This window comes from Dama dama, chromosome 32 (genome assembly GCF_033118175.1).
Source record: "Dama dama isolate Ldn47 chromosome 32, ASM3311817v1, whole genome shotgun sequence".
Lineage (NCBI taxonomy): Eukaryota > Metazoa > Chordata > Mammalia > Artiodactyla > Cervidae > Dama > Dama dama.
The window spans coordinates 43,457,845-43,475,354 of record NC_083712.1 but is presented as its reverse complement, the minus strand read 5'-3'; the positions used below and the strand labels follow the sequence as shown (position 1 = coordinate 43,475,354).

The window sequence follows — 17,510 nt, the reverse complement described above, 5'->3', positions numbered from 1 at the left end:
AAAGAGCTGGACACGACTGGGCACTGAACAACAATGAGGATGTTTAAAAACTGAAGCTGAAAAAGAGAAGCGCTTATTTTCTCATATGTGCTCGTTCCCCCAAGTGAAGAGGAGAGAGACAACGCACTCTTCTCTGACTACTTTTTCCGATTCTTTTCTAGTTCACACACATCTGAACTTCCTGGGGCTTCCAGGGGCAGCTGGAAGCTAACGGGAGAGATACAAGGAACTTCTGCTTTGCCCGCAGGAGCATCTGCCCGCAGGCTGTGAAGGCAGAATCATGTGCGAAAGGAGTTTCAGTTCCACTACGGGGCAAGGGGACGCTCTTCTCTTTGTGGGAGCCTGGTACCAGCTACCTACCAAACTTGAAACATGATGCAACAGATAACATTCACATGAAACGCAGTAAATGAGGACTTCTTGGTGGTCCAGTGGTTAAGAATCCACCTGCCACTGCAGGGGACACAGATTTGGTCCCTGGTCCAGGAAGATCCCACATGCCGTGGGACAACCAAGCCCGTGGGCCACAACTACTGAGCCTGCACACCCTGCCGGTGCTCGGCAACAAGAGAAGCCACCGCAGTGAGAAGCTTGCATGCCGCAACTAGAGATTAGCCCCCATTTGTCTCCACTAGAGAAAGCCCATGAGCAGCAACAAAGACCCAGCTCGCCAAAAAAAAAAGGAGCCACACCAAATGAAAACACTCTCAGAAACTGGAACATTATTTGCGTCTCAACAACATTCAAAGGGATACACCTCCTCTGAGAGGATGGCACGGCGTCCCTGAAAGGCAGTGAGGCTAACCATCTGCAGCAGGCAGCTCTCCTACATAGCCAGGGTTCTCCACCATGGAAGCACACTCCTTCTAGGAAGTTCTTTCTTCCAGTTGGATCCGGCTCACCAAGAGAATCGTGTGGTGTTTCCTGAGACCCTCACTGGCTGAGCATGCAAAAATTCAATCCTATTCCTTCTAAGAGGAAAGACCTTCCCTTGGAAAGATCCTATGCTGGGCCTGAGTCTAGATCACTTTCTTGTTCTTCTCCAGGTCACAAATCCACTCACTAGAATGGCAGTATACCAGCAGAGGGGAAGGAATTTCCTCTCTGAGCTGGCTGACCCTAATCAAGGGAGAGTCCGCCCCGAGGTGGGAGGTCCTGGCTGCAAGAGCTGGGGCCAGAGGCATGGCCTCAGGGCTCAGAGCCGAGAGGAAGAAGAGAGTCAGGGAGTCAGCATCTCCCAAAACCATCCCAGGCCACTTCCACATGCCACGAAGCATGATGTGAGTCCTCCAGGAAACAGTGATTGCTCAAGCATTTTCTTCTATGTTTCAGCCACGTGGGAGAATTGAAGGTAAAGATCCATCCCAACTAGGTTATTATTTCCTTGACATCAGAGGCCATCTCTTATTCAACACTGAATCCCTAACGCCTAGGATGGCATGGTGGACACAGGAAGTTTTCATTTAATCCAGGAATAATGATCAAACTACCCTTTCTGAACACATTTTTTTCTATATTCTACTTTCCAGTGTGCCTGCCCCAACTTACCTCAGCAAGAACCTCAGGATGGACAGCACGATGATGAGCGCCATGCCGACGAGGAACGCGATACCCACAGCTGCAAAAACAAAAGGAAACACGTCATCACCAAAAGTGTGGTCACAAGCGTCAAGGCTGTCATGTCAGTGCAGTTAATCTGTGAATGAAAAATCCAAACAGAATATGAAGAAGGATGTATATGTGTACAACTGAGTCACTTTTGCTGTACAGTAGAAATTAACACAATGTTGTAAATCAACTGTACTTCAATAAAATAAGTGGAAAAGTTAAAGAAAAAAATGCAAACAAATAAAAATGGAAACATGAAGGGAAGGCCTATATCCCTTATGTGAAATTTCTTACTAACAATTGAGAATACGATTCATGACTAAAGTGCTAATTTTCATCATGAGAAATATCAAACATACTCAAAACTGTAGAGAATTGTATAATAAATCCACATACAGTTGTAGCCTAGATTCTAGAATTTCAAACATTGTCACTCTTGTTTCATCTTCATTCTCCCTCTTTTTTTTTTTTTTTGCCCGAAGTCTTTTAGGCAAACCCCTGACATCAGTTATTTTATTCCCACATCTTCGGGATATACATCTATACCATCATGCAACCCTTAACCTGACCCCCCACCCCCCAAGAGGACACAGCGTCACTTCCACAGGACTCTGCTGAAGACATACAGCCTGTCCCTGGTCACAAGAAAGCAGCAAGACAACCCAAGTAAAGACAACTGGCCAGTCCTCTTCAAAAGTGTCAAGGTGGTGCAAGATCAGGAAAACCTGATTAGAAGAGATGAGACTGGCTTAGAGAAGGCCGGGGAGACCTGACCACTAAGTGCCCTGGGAGCCTGGACAGGAAAAGGACACTAGAAAGGCAGCTGGAGAAACCTGAGAAGCCCGACGCTCAGCTAACAGCACCGGGTGCGCGTTAAGTGCCTGGTTTCAGAAACTATACGAGGGATCACGGCACTGTGATTATACGGTTCAGGGGCTTAGGGGAAGCCGGGCGAAGGGAATATGGGAACGCTTCCTTGCAATGTTTCCGTAAGCCTAAAGCTATTTCAAAATGAAAAGTTTCTTAAAAATGGACCTTTTGCTGTATAGGCACAATGTGATACAAAATTAGTAACTCCCTGGCTAACACTGACTCCATGTTCAAATTTTTCCACTTGTCTTGAGACATGTTTTGTAGTCCATGTGTTCCACTCAGGACCGAGGCAAGGCTCACAACTTTCATGTGTTGTTACATTTCTTAAGTCCTGTGCGTTCGTCCACAGTCACGGACTTGATTTACACGAGACTGGCTGTCTCCTATCAGGGCGTCCCATTCTCGGTCTAGATCTGCCAGGGTGCTTCCATCCAGTGTCACTGATCTTGTTCTTCAGTCCTCCGAGTGTTCTGCAGATGGGAAGTCAGCTGTTCAGCCTTGGCCGAGAAGGCCCACTTCCCAGCAGGGATGCTCCGCAGATGCGGCATCTTCACCAACACGTCCCATCAGTAGCACCTCCTGCCTCCCACCGTGTGCCTGATGCCCATGTTCAGCTGGTGGACCTGACCCCTCCCATGTAAAGTCCCCCTTTCATCGGATGGTTCCATCCACTCACGGTTTTTGCCTAAATCAATGACTTCATTGGGTGTTGCAAAATATTCTGCCACATAATTAGCTGAATTCTTCTGTAAAGAATTTACCCTCTTCACCTAGGACTACTTCGTTATCCTAAAATATAGTCAAAAACAGGAAAGGCATGACAGATGATCCTGCTTTTCCACTATTTTAATTGCACCAGTTAACATCAGGTGTCCCTGTAACCCCCAAAGGCAACCAAAATATTGTTTTTGTTTGGGGACGGGGGCCTTGGGCTTTATAGCCTCATAGTGAACCCGTTGCTTTTTGTTATGTTCAGTGTGTTTCCATCAATTACTTCATTATTCTTTTAATGACTGAATCTTCCCCTGTCGGCCCTTTCACATTGCCTCTTACTGATGTTCTTCTGACACAACCAACCAGTCTTCAGCAGCGTCACTGTGAACAGTACTTAATGTTTGGAACAGCCCCAGGGACTTCTGATACTATCTACCGGGGCCCCGGAATGACTCGTTTCCTCCAGAGGAGTTATTAGAGGCTGAACAACTCCTCCAGAATCCAAGAGGATGTCTGAACTGTCAAAGGCACATACAGAAAACACTGTATTCTAAATCCTAAAACAAGGAAAGATACTTGGCAGTCAACTGCCAGACTGCTAGCCAATTTCTAGTTTCTTTCCACTGCAATAACATTTTTTGGCTTATTTATGCTTCAAAATTAAACCAATAACAACTATGAGAATATGTGGAAATATAAAATATTTGTATATATCACATAATTTTCTTAGTATATACCAATGGCACAATAAATACACTATAAATATGCCATAATAAGATAGACAACCACCTGTAATCCAGGATTTGAATTACACAATATGCTGCAAACAGCACTCAAAAACTGAAATGGTTGAAAGTGCAAACTCTCAAAATCAAGCAAGAGCATGTACGTACGAAGGTTACTGTCAGCTGGCTCCTTGTTGACGACCAGGTCACAGGCAATTTCACTGACTCCGTCACGGACGTGCTTTACCAAGAGAGAATAGTTTCCAAATTCTCCAAATTTGTACTCCAGCCTACAGAGGTTAGGTAAAATGAAGAAAGATTGTTAGGTTAGGAAATAAGGAGTTGGATACTGGTAATGCCATTCAGACAGAGTGAGAGGCGTTTCTGCATGGAGACCAGGAAAGACACAGAAAGATATTCTGAAAGGAGGAGGAGCTAGAATCCAAACAGGGAAAAAAAAAGTAGAGAGAAGTGCAGATTTCAGTAGGTCACAGCAAAGCAGGTACGAACCTACACACTTCCTTGTCCTCCGCAGTGTCGTTCAGCTGCAGGATGGACCAGTGCTGGGTGCTCACAGCCACGGCTGCCACGCCCGGCTCCCCGGCCTTCCTGCCCTGGGAGACGCTGGCCAGAACCTGGAGCAGGCACTAGAGATCCAAGCACAGGTCGGGGTTAGGGGTCTGGCAGTCTGCGGTGGCTGGATATCCAACAGAGGGGCCTGAGAAAACTTCTCCTTCATGCTTGTCAAGAACTCTTACATTTCAATAATTTAGGTCAAATCTGTCCATGTAAGTAGGTGTTGCTATGGAATTACACAAACCTTTAGTAACAGATCGATTCTTCACACCATTAAAAAATATAGCATCCATTAAGTATTGCCTTTTATGGTTTTGCCTATAATTTAACAAATAAACATATGATTCTACCCAACTTGCATATTTTTAACGGTTATATTAATTGATACATCGTATTTCATCACATACTATAGTTAGGAATACTTAGGCTGCTTTCAAAGCTTTTCTTTATTCTTTTGTATATAATTTATATATAGTTTTGAAAGACATAATTTAATGATATGACTTAAATATGATAATATAAATATAATTTATAAAAATTATATTGTTTTTAAAGATCTACATATGATGTTCTTACTCTTTTAAAGTCTTTCCCCGAGAAAAATTTCCAAAAATGAGATTACTGGCTTTAAAAAAAAAAAAAATCATCATTTTAATGGTTCTTGTTACACGTGGCCAAACAACATTCACATAAAATAAAAAACTATAACAGATTTATTTCTCAGAGCCTGAGCAGGACTTCGCATCCTTCTTCCTTTTGTTCAGGCACGAGGAGTTTATAATACCACAGCATTAAGATTACATTTCTAATTATCAGTAGATGTGTTGTTGTTGTTGTTTAGTTGCTTCAGCTGTGTCTGGTTCTTTGTGACCCCATGGACTGTTGCCCACCAGGCTCCTCTGTCCACGGGATTTCCCAGGCAAGAGTACTGGAGTGGGTTGCCATTTCCTTCTCCAAGGGATCTTCTCAACCCAGAGACTGAATCCACATCTCCTGCATGGTCAAGCAGATTCTTTTACCACTGAGCCCCACGGAAGCCCCTATCAGTAGATTAAATAATTTCATTTTCTTTGGTTCTTTTTTTTTTTTTTTTTACATTCTGGAATAGTTTATTTCATCCAACTTGCTACTCAAAGACTTTTACTGTTACACATCAGTATACAACATAACACATTTCTAATCATTACAGAGAACTCAGTGTCCCCTCCTGGGTCTCATGAGCAGCGAACAGATAAAGAGCTTTCTTTGGTTCTTTTATGTTCCCTATGGTGTGAACCACATTAGACACCTAGTTCCCTTGAACATAATCTTAGAAATCTGTCCTCAAAAACTGTAACATTAAGCTTCTAACTCTCTCAAACGCTTCCCAACTCTAGTACTTTCATCTTGCTATATTCTGTTGTTTATAAAGCTTTATACATTCACACTACTCTGGTGTGTTACTTCTTCTATTGCTTCATGAGCATAAAGATGTATTCTGCATTTTTTTTATAATTTGTAGGGTTTTTTTCACTTGAATCTACTTGGGGTATTTGAAAGATGGTATCTGATAATTCTAAATGCCTTTCCCATGGTTTTCGCTGTAATATGTTAAACTATTACATAGGTTAGATTCTACTTCTTACGCCTCGTTTGGACCACTGGTCCCTGTTTCTTTTTGGCTACACTCACCACTGCGCTCTGTGAGGCACCTCATCGGGTAGAGCAAGTCTCTGGACCATCCGTTCACTTTTGGGCCATCCTCTGATTCACCTGCCCACTTACTCTTTCATATAATTTGGAATTCTCTTTATGCAGCTTCTATGAAGTATCCATTGATGTAATAACAGCAATTGTGTTGACTGTATAAACTAATTTGGGAAGTACTGCCATTTTTCCTATGTTTAATCATCACATCAGTGTGTGATGGCTCTCTCTCCATTTAGACTATAATCTTCCCATTAATATTTGATCATTGTCCATATATATGACTTCTTATAGATCCCTCAAGGATGAAAATATAAGTCATCATAAATCTCTCAGTATGCCAACTTATTCTACCTGATACAAGTTTAAGACTTTTATAGCCAAATTAGAAACACTGACCTGCATTTCTTCTCATATCTTTGATAGGTTTTAAGATTAACACCCTGCAGAATGAATTAGATAGCAAGCCATCATTTTTTCAATAGTTGTTATATTTGGGGTGGGTTTATATAGATTTAGAATTATTTATTATTTGAAAATAAAGGAAAAAATTATCTATTTTTATGTGCAGAAATTCACTATAACTTTCCAGATTTCTTAATCAGTTGCTGATCTATTTATGTCCTCAATTTCTTTTTTTTTTTTTGGCCACACCACACGGCATGTGGAATGTCCCAGACCAGGGATTAAACCCAGGCCCCCTGCACTGGAAGCACGGAGTCTTTACCATTGGATCACCAGGGAAATTACATGTCCTCAACTTCTTGAATCAATCTTCATATTACAGTGTTTAAAGGAATTGTTTTTTTTACTTTAAATTGATCAGTTTTAACTGTTCATTGAACCGTAATTATTTTAATCTCTGTTGACATATAAATTCCAATTTTATTAATTTCCATTGCTCTTTAAATATATCAGTAATTTATCAATTGTGTGATTTTTTAAAAATTTTTATTATAGTTGATTTACACTGTTGTGTTAGTTTCTTCTGTAATACAAAGTGAATCAGTTATATATATCCTCTTTTTTTTCTTACAAGACTCTTTTCCATATAGACCATTACAGAGTATGTGGGACTTTTATTTTTAAAAAAAATCACGTGGCTCATTCTTATTCCCATTTTTAATCTCACTTTGCAGTTTCCATAGTTACTGTTTTTATTGCTTCCTTTTTTTCTTCTTTGGATGATGACAATGATTTCCAAAACCCTGAGATCCTTACTCACTAGCTTTTCTTCCTGATAAACATAAAGCAGAATTTGGAAAGCGGAGAGACTCTGAAGTCAGAACAAGGGGTGTGAACCCCAGCATTGCCATGAGACTGCTGGGGGACCCAGGAGAAAGTCCCTTTCCTGCCCTTAATCTCAGCATCACCGCCTGTAGAATCCTGGATTGCCGTGAGGATTATATGAGCTGTAACATGCATAACACAGAGCAGGCCCTCATTAAACAGAAGCTGCGACTTGTATTAACTGTATTAACATCATCTTTATTGTTTGAAACATTTAGAAAAAAATTTTCATAAGAATTGCTTTGGCCAGGTCAAAGATTTTCCATGAAATATTTACCTTTGTATTCTGTCTTCCATTATATTTTTGTTGTGTAGAGATATGAAATTCCAGAAAGTATCATTTCTGCCTGTTGTGTTTATTTAGTCTCTTTTGACAAGACATGACTGATGTTTTGTTAAATGCATAAACCTTCTTGTGTGATAAACCTTTTCTTGGTCTTGACCTACCTTCTTACTATCACAGATGTTCTGTTTCACGTCACCTTACAGGAGGTGTCACATACTGCCCAATCATCTTCCAGCTGATGCCCATACTGTGGACTTTTAAAAATTTGCCTTTTTAAAAAAAGCTATTTACACTAAACAGAGGATTCCCTGGTGGGTCAGAGGTAAAGAATCCACTCGCAATGAAGGAGATGTTCGCAAGAGAAGGAAAGGGCAACCCGCTCTAGTATTGTTGCCTGGTAAATCTCATGGACAGAGGAGCCTGGCAGGCTATAGTCCACAGGGTACAGACACGACTCAGTAACTAAACAATAACACTAAACAGATCTCTGTCCATGAAAATGCCTCCTCTGAAGGTGGTACACTGGAGCTCTCAATTTGGAAGCAGACTATTTCATCTTACAAGGAAGAATAGCCTTGTCCTGCAAAAGCAGTAAGGTTTAGCACAGGAGTAACACCTTCATGTAAAATCCCTTATCATCAGAAGGGCCTCAGAGTGGGCCTCCCTCAGCACCCCTCCGTGGAGAAGCCCCGAGTCTCATCCTTTCCATCTCTGGTCCAGCAAGAGGGTTATGCAGTAGGCAGAGAAGTCAAATAAAACACTATTAGTTCAGGCTTCATAAGGGGTCAAACTGAACCAACTGCAAAGCGAACTCTGCACACCCTGCTGAGACTCCAGTCCTAGTGCTTCTTTCCTCTACAACTTGAAAACCCGTCACACACTAGGCCCCTGGAGAGTGCTTCTAAGGGCACAGGCTCTCAGAGGTGGCAGAAATGGGCAAGTGGCCCAGACCTGGCTTATGCCCTTACTGTGGTGTGAGAGAGCGCTTGCCACATTACAACTAAAACCCAAAAAACAGGTCTATCAATTTGCTCATCTCACTGGTCTGAAAAAAATGGGCAGGGAAAAGAGAAGATGAACAGATGTGGCCCACTGCCAGGTGTTCTCCATGATGGCATTCCTCTGAGCCTTTATCTAGCCTTCCTCACCAGTAAGGCTAACATGTGGGGACTTCTCCGGTGGCTCAGCGGCAAAGAATCCGCCTGCCAATGCAGGGGTCATGGGTTCGATCTCTGATCTGGAAAGATCCCACGTGTCATGGAGCAATTAAGCCCATGCACCACAACTACGGATCCCGTGCTCGAGAGCCTGGGAGCTGCATCTACTGAGCCCGCAGATGGAGAGTCTGTGCTCTGAAACAAGAGAAGTCACTGCAACGAGACTGGGCACCGCAACCAGAGAAAGCCTGTGCAAAGCGATGGAAACCCAGCACCGGCATAAGTAAAGAAATGAAAATTATAAAACAACAACAACAAACAAACGTGTTTGTTGGCTTCATGACAGCACAAAGGTCACATCAGACTAGCCTCAGAAGAAACACAACTGTGAGCACGCACATGGCACCTACATGGTAACAGCGATCGAAATTCCAGTAGACGGTCAAGTTGGTCCTGGGCAGTTCATTATGGATGAGCAGCAAAGCCTGGTCCATCTTCAGCTCCACGGGCTTTTTTTTGTCTAAGTCTGGTAAGAAATAGAAAAGAAAGAAAAATAAGGCACTTGAAAGATGTGTCAGAAAGTCGCACTGGAGTGAACAGCGGCTTCCCAGGAATGCTTCTGAAACGCCGGGGTTTCTGGTCCCTCACGCCCCGTCCACATGGACACACACACACACCCAGTCCCCCCACACATGTGCCTCTACTACAAACAAGGGTCCAATTAACACCAATCACACCTTACATTCAACAACTGCTAAGGTGTGAGGGGCACTGGTTTGGTAGCTTCCACGCACCTTCTCTTTGATACTATGACAACCTCGAGAGCTGGGAATTTCCTCCACCCTACAGATGAAGAAACTAGGGCTCACAAGGATTACATCACTACCCATAGCCAGAGTTTTTCTGTGAAATCACTGGAACTCCATATGTGTGATTTCCACGTCCCAGCTCCTGGTCCACGTCACTCAGCTCTGAGCCGGGACGGGCAGCTCATGAGACCTGCAGGACCCCAGTCAGGATCCCTTGGGGATCTGCACGCCCTTCACAGTCTGAGGAGCTCTGCCTGAGGTCACTTTGGTCTGGGGTTCAGGATCAACTGGTTCCCATGGCAGATGTGATGTGGGGAAAGAGACAGCGTAAGTCTGAAGGACAGAAGAGCTCCCTGGCTTAGAGCTCATCACTTCACCAGATGCTCTTTGGGTTCCATGAGGGTGATGCACACTCTCCACCTCACTCTCCCCATTTGCTAGGAAAACAAGGTGACCTGTTATTGGCACACGTATCTGTTAGATGAAGAAGAAATTACCCTCTAGTTTCCAGGCAAAAGGAAAAAAGGGATGGGATTTCCCTGGTGGTCCAGTGGCTATGATTCCACACCCCCAGTGCAGGGGGCCTGGGTCTGACCCCCGGTTAGGGAACAAGATTTCACATGCTGCCACTAAGAGTTCATATGTCACAACTAAAGATCCTGCATGCAGCAACTAAGACCCAGCAAAGCCAAAAATTAATGAAAATATTAAAAAAGAAAAATTTGTAATTAAACATTTATATTGGTGTATATAGTTGATTTACAATGTTGTGCTAGTATACAGCACAACAGGTATATAGAAAAATGATTTCATTATACATATATCCATTCTTTTTCAGATTCTTTTCCCATACAGGTTATTACAGACAAAGGAGTAGAGTTGCCTGTGCTATACAGGACTTTGTTATCTATTATATCTATATCTATGTATACATAGATTGTAATGCTAATCCCAAACTCCTAATTTATACCCCCCCCAACCTTTCCCCTTTGGGAACTGCAAGTTTGTTTCTGAAGTTTGTCTGTTTCTGTTTTGCAAATAAGTTCATTTGTATCATTCTTTTATTTTAGATTGCACATATAGTGATATCATATGATATTTATCTTTCTCTAACTTCCTTCACTTAATAGGATAATATCTAGTTGCATCTATGTTGCTGCAAATAGCATTATTTCATTCTTCTTTATGGCTGAGTAATATTCCATTGCTCCTTGGAAGGAAAGTTATGACCAACCTAGATAGCATATTAAGAAGCAGAGACATTACTTTGCCAACAAAGGTCCGTCTAGTCAAGGCTAGGGTTTTTCCAGTGGTCATGTATGGATGTGAGAGTTGGACTGTGAAGAAAGCTAAGCGCCAAAAAATTGATACTTTTGAACTATGGTGTTGGAGAAGACTCTTGAGAGTCCCTTGGACTGCAAGGAGATCCAACCAGTCCATCCTAAAGGAGATCAGTCCTGGGTGTTCATTGGAAGGACTGATGCTGAAACTGAAACTCTAATTTTTGGCCACCTGATGCGAAGAGTTGACTCATTGGAAAAGACCCTGATACTGGAACGGATTGGGGGCAGGAGGAGAAGTGGATGACAGAGGATGAGACGGCTGCATGGCATCACCGACTCGATGGGCATGGGTTTGGGTGGACTCCGGGAGTTGGTGATGGACAGGGAGGCCTGGTGTGCTGTGATTCATGGGGTCTCAAAGAGTTGGACATGACTGAGCAACTTCACATCACATAGTGATATCATATGATATTTATCTTTCTCTATCTGACTTCCTTCACTGAATAGGATAATATCTAGTTGCAGCTATGTTGCTGCAAATGGCATTATTTCATTCTTATTCATGGCTGAGTAATATTCCATTGTATATTTGTGCCACATCTTCTTTATCTAGACCTCTCCTGATGGACATTTAGGTTGCTTCCATGTCTTGGCTATTGTGAATAGTGCTACAATAAACACTGGGGTCCATGCATCTTTTCGAATTATGGTTTTCTCTGGGTATATGCAAAGGAGTGGGGTTGCTGGGTCATATTTTTAGTTTTTTAATGAACCTGCATCCTGTTCTCCCCAGTGGCTGCACCAATTTCCATTTCTACCAACTGTGTAGGAGGGTTAAGGGAAACTATTTGATAACACAACTAGAAAGGTAATAATCTAACCTCTTTTATTTTTGTAATGCCAACACTTAATTCAGGACTACGCAGTATCTCATCTGGTTAATTTGGAAAATTCTTCACTACAGCCAACATCAATCTCTCATTCTTTAGTTTATTCAAATTTACCCTTATTTAGCTTCCTGTGAAGACAAAATACACAGTATGTATCTTTTATAACCTACTGAAGCTTTTTTCTCCTCCAGGCTAAAAAAAGCTTTACCAGTAGGCTTGCCTGTTCTTTGGTGGCCCTCTCAAAAGCAGCCAGTGGGAGCAGTGTTTGGGACCAGGAGTACAACATGGTGGGTTACGCGTGTGCACTCCAAGTTGAGCCAACTTGAAATTGAACTCCACCACATCTCAGCGTCCTGATCAATAAGTTAGGGGTTACAGCAGTGCGTGCTTCAGAGGACTGTTGGAGAGGCTAAAATTGGTAACATATGCAAATGTTGGGCACGGAACCTCAAAATAAGTTAGGAGCTCGACAAATTGTAACGGTCTGGACCACATCCAACCAACGCAGGGGACAACGATGTGGTTAAACTTTTTTTAAATTTTAAAACTGTTTCTTCTTTTTTGTTTAACCTTATTTACAATTTCATTCCACTCCCCATTTCTTCCCATTATAAGAAATGATGCTGGCGACTTCCCTGGCAGTCCAGTGGTTAAGATTCCACTTTCCAATGCGGTGGGTGTGGGTTTGATCCCTGGTTGAAGGGTTAAGATCCCACAGGCCTTGTGGCCAAAAAACCAAGACATAAAACAGAAGCAATATTGTACCAAATTCAATAAAGACTTCAAAAATGGTCCACATTAAAAAAATCTTAAAAAAAAAAATGATGCTATATCCTACACGAAAATGGTACTATAGACATCTGAAAATCAACATTGTCTTTTGACATAGCTCCTTCAGAATGAACTTCCAGGAGTGAAATTCTTAACCAAAAATAGCCTTTCTAACAGATTTTGATACGTTTAGCCAAAGTCCTCCCTCAATTGAGCTGTGACAATTTGTAAAAACAGGTGTGGTGTTTATCAGCTCCCAGGTGCCACAAGTAACTACACACCTTCTGGATGAGGTGGGTGAGACCTGGAGAGACCCACCAGTCTGACTGGCGCCCAACCTGTGCCCCCAGTCTCCTGGGACTTAGCAGAACTGTTCCCCAGCAGCTGGGCCACTTTAGTTTTTCTTCCTTGCTTTTTAACCTGAGGTATAGAAAATATAATTTCTTTATTATTCTGCTTTGAATTAACAATTAGCAAGTTTGAACATGTTTCCAAATGTTGACCATCACTGTTTTCCGTTCCTGTGAACTGTTGGAATGTTTCTTTAACCACGAGGCCCCTGTGATATTAAGTCCTTTGTCTTATTTGTTGTAATATTTTCAACTATTTCTCTTCTTCATTTCCTTTGTTCAGGTTTGAGGGCTCCCATGTGCAAATCTGCAGACACTAGCTGTTGACATTTTCCTTTGTAATTGTTCTACACAGCATTATCCCTTTGGAGTTGTAATGACTGTTTTTTTTTTTTTTTCATGACTGTTGTTTTTATTCATATTTCTATGAGTCTTCAGTGGTGGGTGGAAGAAGGTTCTTGTTTCATGCTTAATTTTTCCATGTGAATTTCAGACTTTGAAAGCTCTTAAGTATAATCAAAATTACTTATTTTACAAAAGGTTGTATGGAGGGTTAATGCTAAATGAACATCAGAATTACCTGAGAAGCTTAAAAAAAAAAAAAACCTCAACGCCCTGGCCCCAACCAAGACCAATTAAATCAGAATCTCTGCCCAACCAGTATGATTTAATTGTTGTATTTTTAAAAGCAAAGGATAGCTGACTTACAATATATTAGTTTCAGCTGTATCACAAAGTGATTCAAAATTTTTACAGACTATATTCCATTTAAACTTACTATACTTGCTGTATTCCTTATGCTATACAATATATCCCTGTAGCTTATTTTAGACATAGCAGTTTGATCTCTTAATTGCCCACCCCCATCTCTACTTTTGCCCCTCCCCCTTCCCTATCCTCACTGGTAACCACTGGTTTGTTTTCCATATCTGTGAGTCTATTCTGTTTTGTTTTATTTGATCATTTTATTTTTAGATTCCACATATAAGTTATACAGTATTTGCCTTTCTCTAACTTATTTCACTAAGCATAATACCCTCTAGGTCCATCCATGTTGCTGCAAATGGCAAAATTTTCATTCTTTTTTATGACTGAGTAGTATTCTATTGTGTGTGTGTGTGTGTGTACACACACACACCACATCTTCTTCACTCATTCATCTGCCGATGGACACTTAGGTTGCTTCCATATCTTGGCTATTGTAAACAATTCTGCTATAAACATTGGGGTGCATGTATCTTTTTGAATTAGTGTTTTCATTTTCTTCAGTTATACACCCAGGAATAGAAAGGCTGGATCAATTTTTAATCTTTTGAGGAAGCTCCATACTGTTTTCCATCGAGGCTGTACCAATTTACATTCCCACCAACACTGCAGGAGGGATCCCTCTTCTCCACAAGCTCACCAGCACTTGCTATCCTCCCCAAACAACAGCAACAAAAACAGCTCGCAAGGAATGCTAATGTGCAGCCAAGGTTGAAGACAACAGCTGAAGACACTGTGAGTGTAAGGCCAGGGGATACCTTTGTACCTTTTGCATTATTCAAACATTTTTAAAAAAAGCAATGAGTTTGTGGGATTAGCAGATACAGACTACTATATACAGAATGGATAAAACAACAAGGTCTACTGTACAATACAGGGAATCATATTCAATATCCTGTGATAAATCAGAAAGGAAAAGAATATGAAAGTGAACGGATATATACATATAACTGAATCACTTCGCTGTAGAGCAGAAATAAGCACACTGTAAATCAACTATATTTCTTTTTTTTTTAATATCTTAATATTTATTTAGCTGCTCCAAGTCTTAGTTGCAGCATACAGGATCTTCAATTTTCATTGCAGCAGGCAGCATCTGTAGCTGCAGCATATGAACTCTTAGTTACAGCGCGTCGGATCTAGTTTGCTGACCAGGAATCGAACCCCGGGCCCCCTGCACTAGGGCATGGAGTCTTAGCCACTGGACCACCAGGGAAGTCCCAATCAACTATATTTCAATAAAATATTTTTTTAAATAAGTCTGCATCTGAATCACAAACACACACACAAAGGACAAAACTCCTAAGCCATCCAATATGACACCAAAATTGAAAACCGATGCTCAGTTTCTAGAAAAAGCTGCCAACTTCCATACAGCTGACCTTAGAAATCCCAGAGAAGGAACAATTCCCTTCTCCTCTTCCTGTCCACAATGTCTTGGTGAGAAAGTAAAGCAAACAAAGTCGCCTTTCAATAGTGATCATATATCAGGCTTTTATTGCATTTCCAAATATTTAATTTCTGGTTCTCCCTCCCTGCTCATGCGTGTCTTTGCTGAGCATACTTTAAAAGACTTATTCTACTATTTTTTTCCTTTTCAAATGAGTCCTCAATTCATATAAAGGTGGAGTTCTTTATTCCTATGGTAGGAATCTGCCCGCCCCAACCTGGGCTCCAGGTGGCACTAGAAGCCCGGCAGCAGGGCTCTGGGAAGGTGCTGCGGCGAGGGCCATTTAGAAACCACCGTTTCCCTGCGACGATGATCATTATCAACGGATGCCGAAGTACGACAAATGGAGCGCTGTGCAGAGTCTGCCCCTCACAAGTTGGGACTGGGCAGATTACGTAACCCGCGAGGTCGGCTCCTCAGATACAACGTAAAGAGGCGGAGTGGACGAGATTGACGCGGGGCGGGGAGACCGTGTACCAAACGGAATCCGCTAAGTCCCTTCTTCAAATTCCATGCTGTCTCCGCCCTGCAGCATCTTGACTGGGGACGGGGGTGGGGGCGGGGGCAGGTTGAACCACACCCGCCGGCCTCAAACCGCGGATACAGAGGTGCTGGCAGGGGAGGGGAGAGGCAGGTGACCCCCGATCCCGCCAGCCCCGACCAGCACCCCCTGCGGAAGGGCCTGGACCGAGATCCTCGAGGGCCCCGAGTCCTCGTCCATGGGGTCCGGCGGAACGCTCTGGATTTTGCCTCACCCCTCCGCCCCTACTTCCCTGGCGAGCTCGGAGACCCGGCAAGCCCGGGAAACGCTCGCGGGCGCGAGGGTCAGCTGCCCGGTCCTCTCGGCCCGACAGCAGCCCCTCCCGCCCCCCGGCCGGTCCCGGGCCGCAGACCCGGCCCCGGACTTCCGTGCAGACCGTGGCTGCTGCGCCGGGCCCGTCACCATGGAAACGGAACCGCCCAGCGGCCCGGGAAGGCTCCTCGGTGTCCGACCCCCGCGCTGCCGCTGCGACCCCGGCCGCGGTGACCCAGAGCAATGGCCCTGGCCTCTGAGTCCGCCGCGCTCCGGGCTGCGGTTCCGGCCGGTGCCCCGCAGCCCCTCCGTGCGGCAGACGGATGGGGGCATCGGCCCCACTTCGATCAGCTTTACGTTCGGAGGGCGCCGGTACCCGGGCAGAAGGCTCTCCACGAGGCCCCGGGCACCCCGCTCCCCCGCCTGCGTCCTCCCGCTGAGCGGCGGGCGCCCGCGGGATGCGGGACGGCCTCCGCGCGCGAGCCCCAGCCCCGCTACGGGCGGCGCAGCGGAAACGACGCGCGAGTTCCGGGCGCCGCGCCTCCCGGGCGGGCCCCGCGCCGCCCCGCGGGCCGGGTCAGAGGGCGCACTCACCTGGCGTCGGCGAGCCGCCGGGGGCCAGCAGCGCGGCGCTCAGCACCGACGCGGCCAGCAACAGCGCGGCCAGCGCCCGGCCCGCGCTCCTTGCGCCGCCCATGCTGCCCGCCGCGCCCGCTCCGCCGCCGCGCCCGCCGCTCTCGCCGCCGCCGCGTTCCCGGGGCTCGACCGCGCGCGGCCGCGCGCCCGTCATCGCCCCGCGGCCGGCCGAGTCGCCGTGCGAGCCACCGCGGGGGCGGGGCGAGGGCGGAGCGGGGGCGGGGCGAGGGCGAGGCCGGGGGCGGGGCGAGGCCGGGGCTGCGCGCCGAGTCGCCGCGCAAGTCACCGCGGGGGCGGGGCGAGTGTGGAGGGGCGTGACCCGCGCGGGAGAGGGCGGGGCCAGTGCGGGATGTGGGCGGGGCGTAGGCGGGACAAGCCTTCTGGGGGATGGGGACGCTCTCAGAGCCGAGAGCCCTCCAGCCGTACTGGGCTTTTTACCCCGGGATCGGCGGGGAGACGCGTCCGGAAGTGAGGGCACTGCAGGCCCCCATCCGGGCCGGTGCTCCGCGGTCCCTCCCCTCTCACTGAACCTCATTCCGCTGAATTCTTCGCCCTACAAAACCGGCGTTAATGTCCTCTGCACACTGTTCCGAGTCCCAGCCCCCGTTTGCCTCCAAAACACCCGTTTGGAGGCGTTTGCTCCGGAGGCAGAGTTGCGACCTAAGTGCCACCGCGTGCTGCCCCCCACTTGCAGGGGCTGGTTCCAGTCCATCATGCACGCAGGCATGATGACCCCGTGGTTACACTCAGCTATGCGCTGGGAGAAACTACCGTAACCGTCACACTTAGGAGGGGCAGGTCCGGTCATGCTTGAGGCGGAGTGGCTTGAAATTGCAAAAACCTGCCAG

The 17,510-nt window shown here is 45.1% G+C and overlaps 1 protein-coding gene across 2 annotated transcripts in view; it reads right to left on the bottom strand.

The window, feature by feature from the left end:
* The window catches only part of HGSNAT (heparan-alpha-glucosaminide N-acetyltransferase), a 33,025-nt gene extending 16,251 nt beyond the window's left edge, over nt 1-16,774 (bottom strand). For both annotated transcript variants that reach the window (XM_061134640.1, XM_061134641.1), the window contains exons 1-5: nt 16,621-16,774; nt 9,326-9,441; nt 4,431-4,567; nt 4,089-4,210; nt 1,549-1,618 (exon numbers count right to left, since the gene is read on the bottom strand). In XM_061134640.1, coding sequence (XP_060990623.1) covers nt 1,549-1,618; nt 4,089-4,210; nt 4,431-4,567; nt 9,326-9,441; nt 16,621-16,723 — 548 coding nt within the window. In that variant the 5' untranslated portion in view covers nt 16,724-16,774. The remainder of the gene's footprint in view (nt 1-1,548; nt 1,619-4,088; nt 4,211-4,430; nt 4,568-9,325; nt 9,442-16,620) is intronic.
* Between the last annotated feature and the right edge of the window lie 736 nt (nt 16,775-17,510).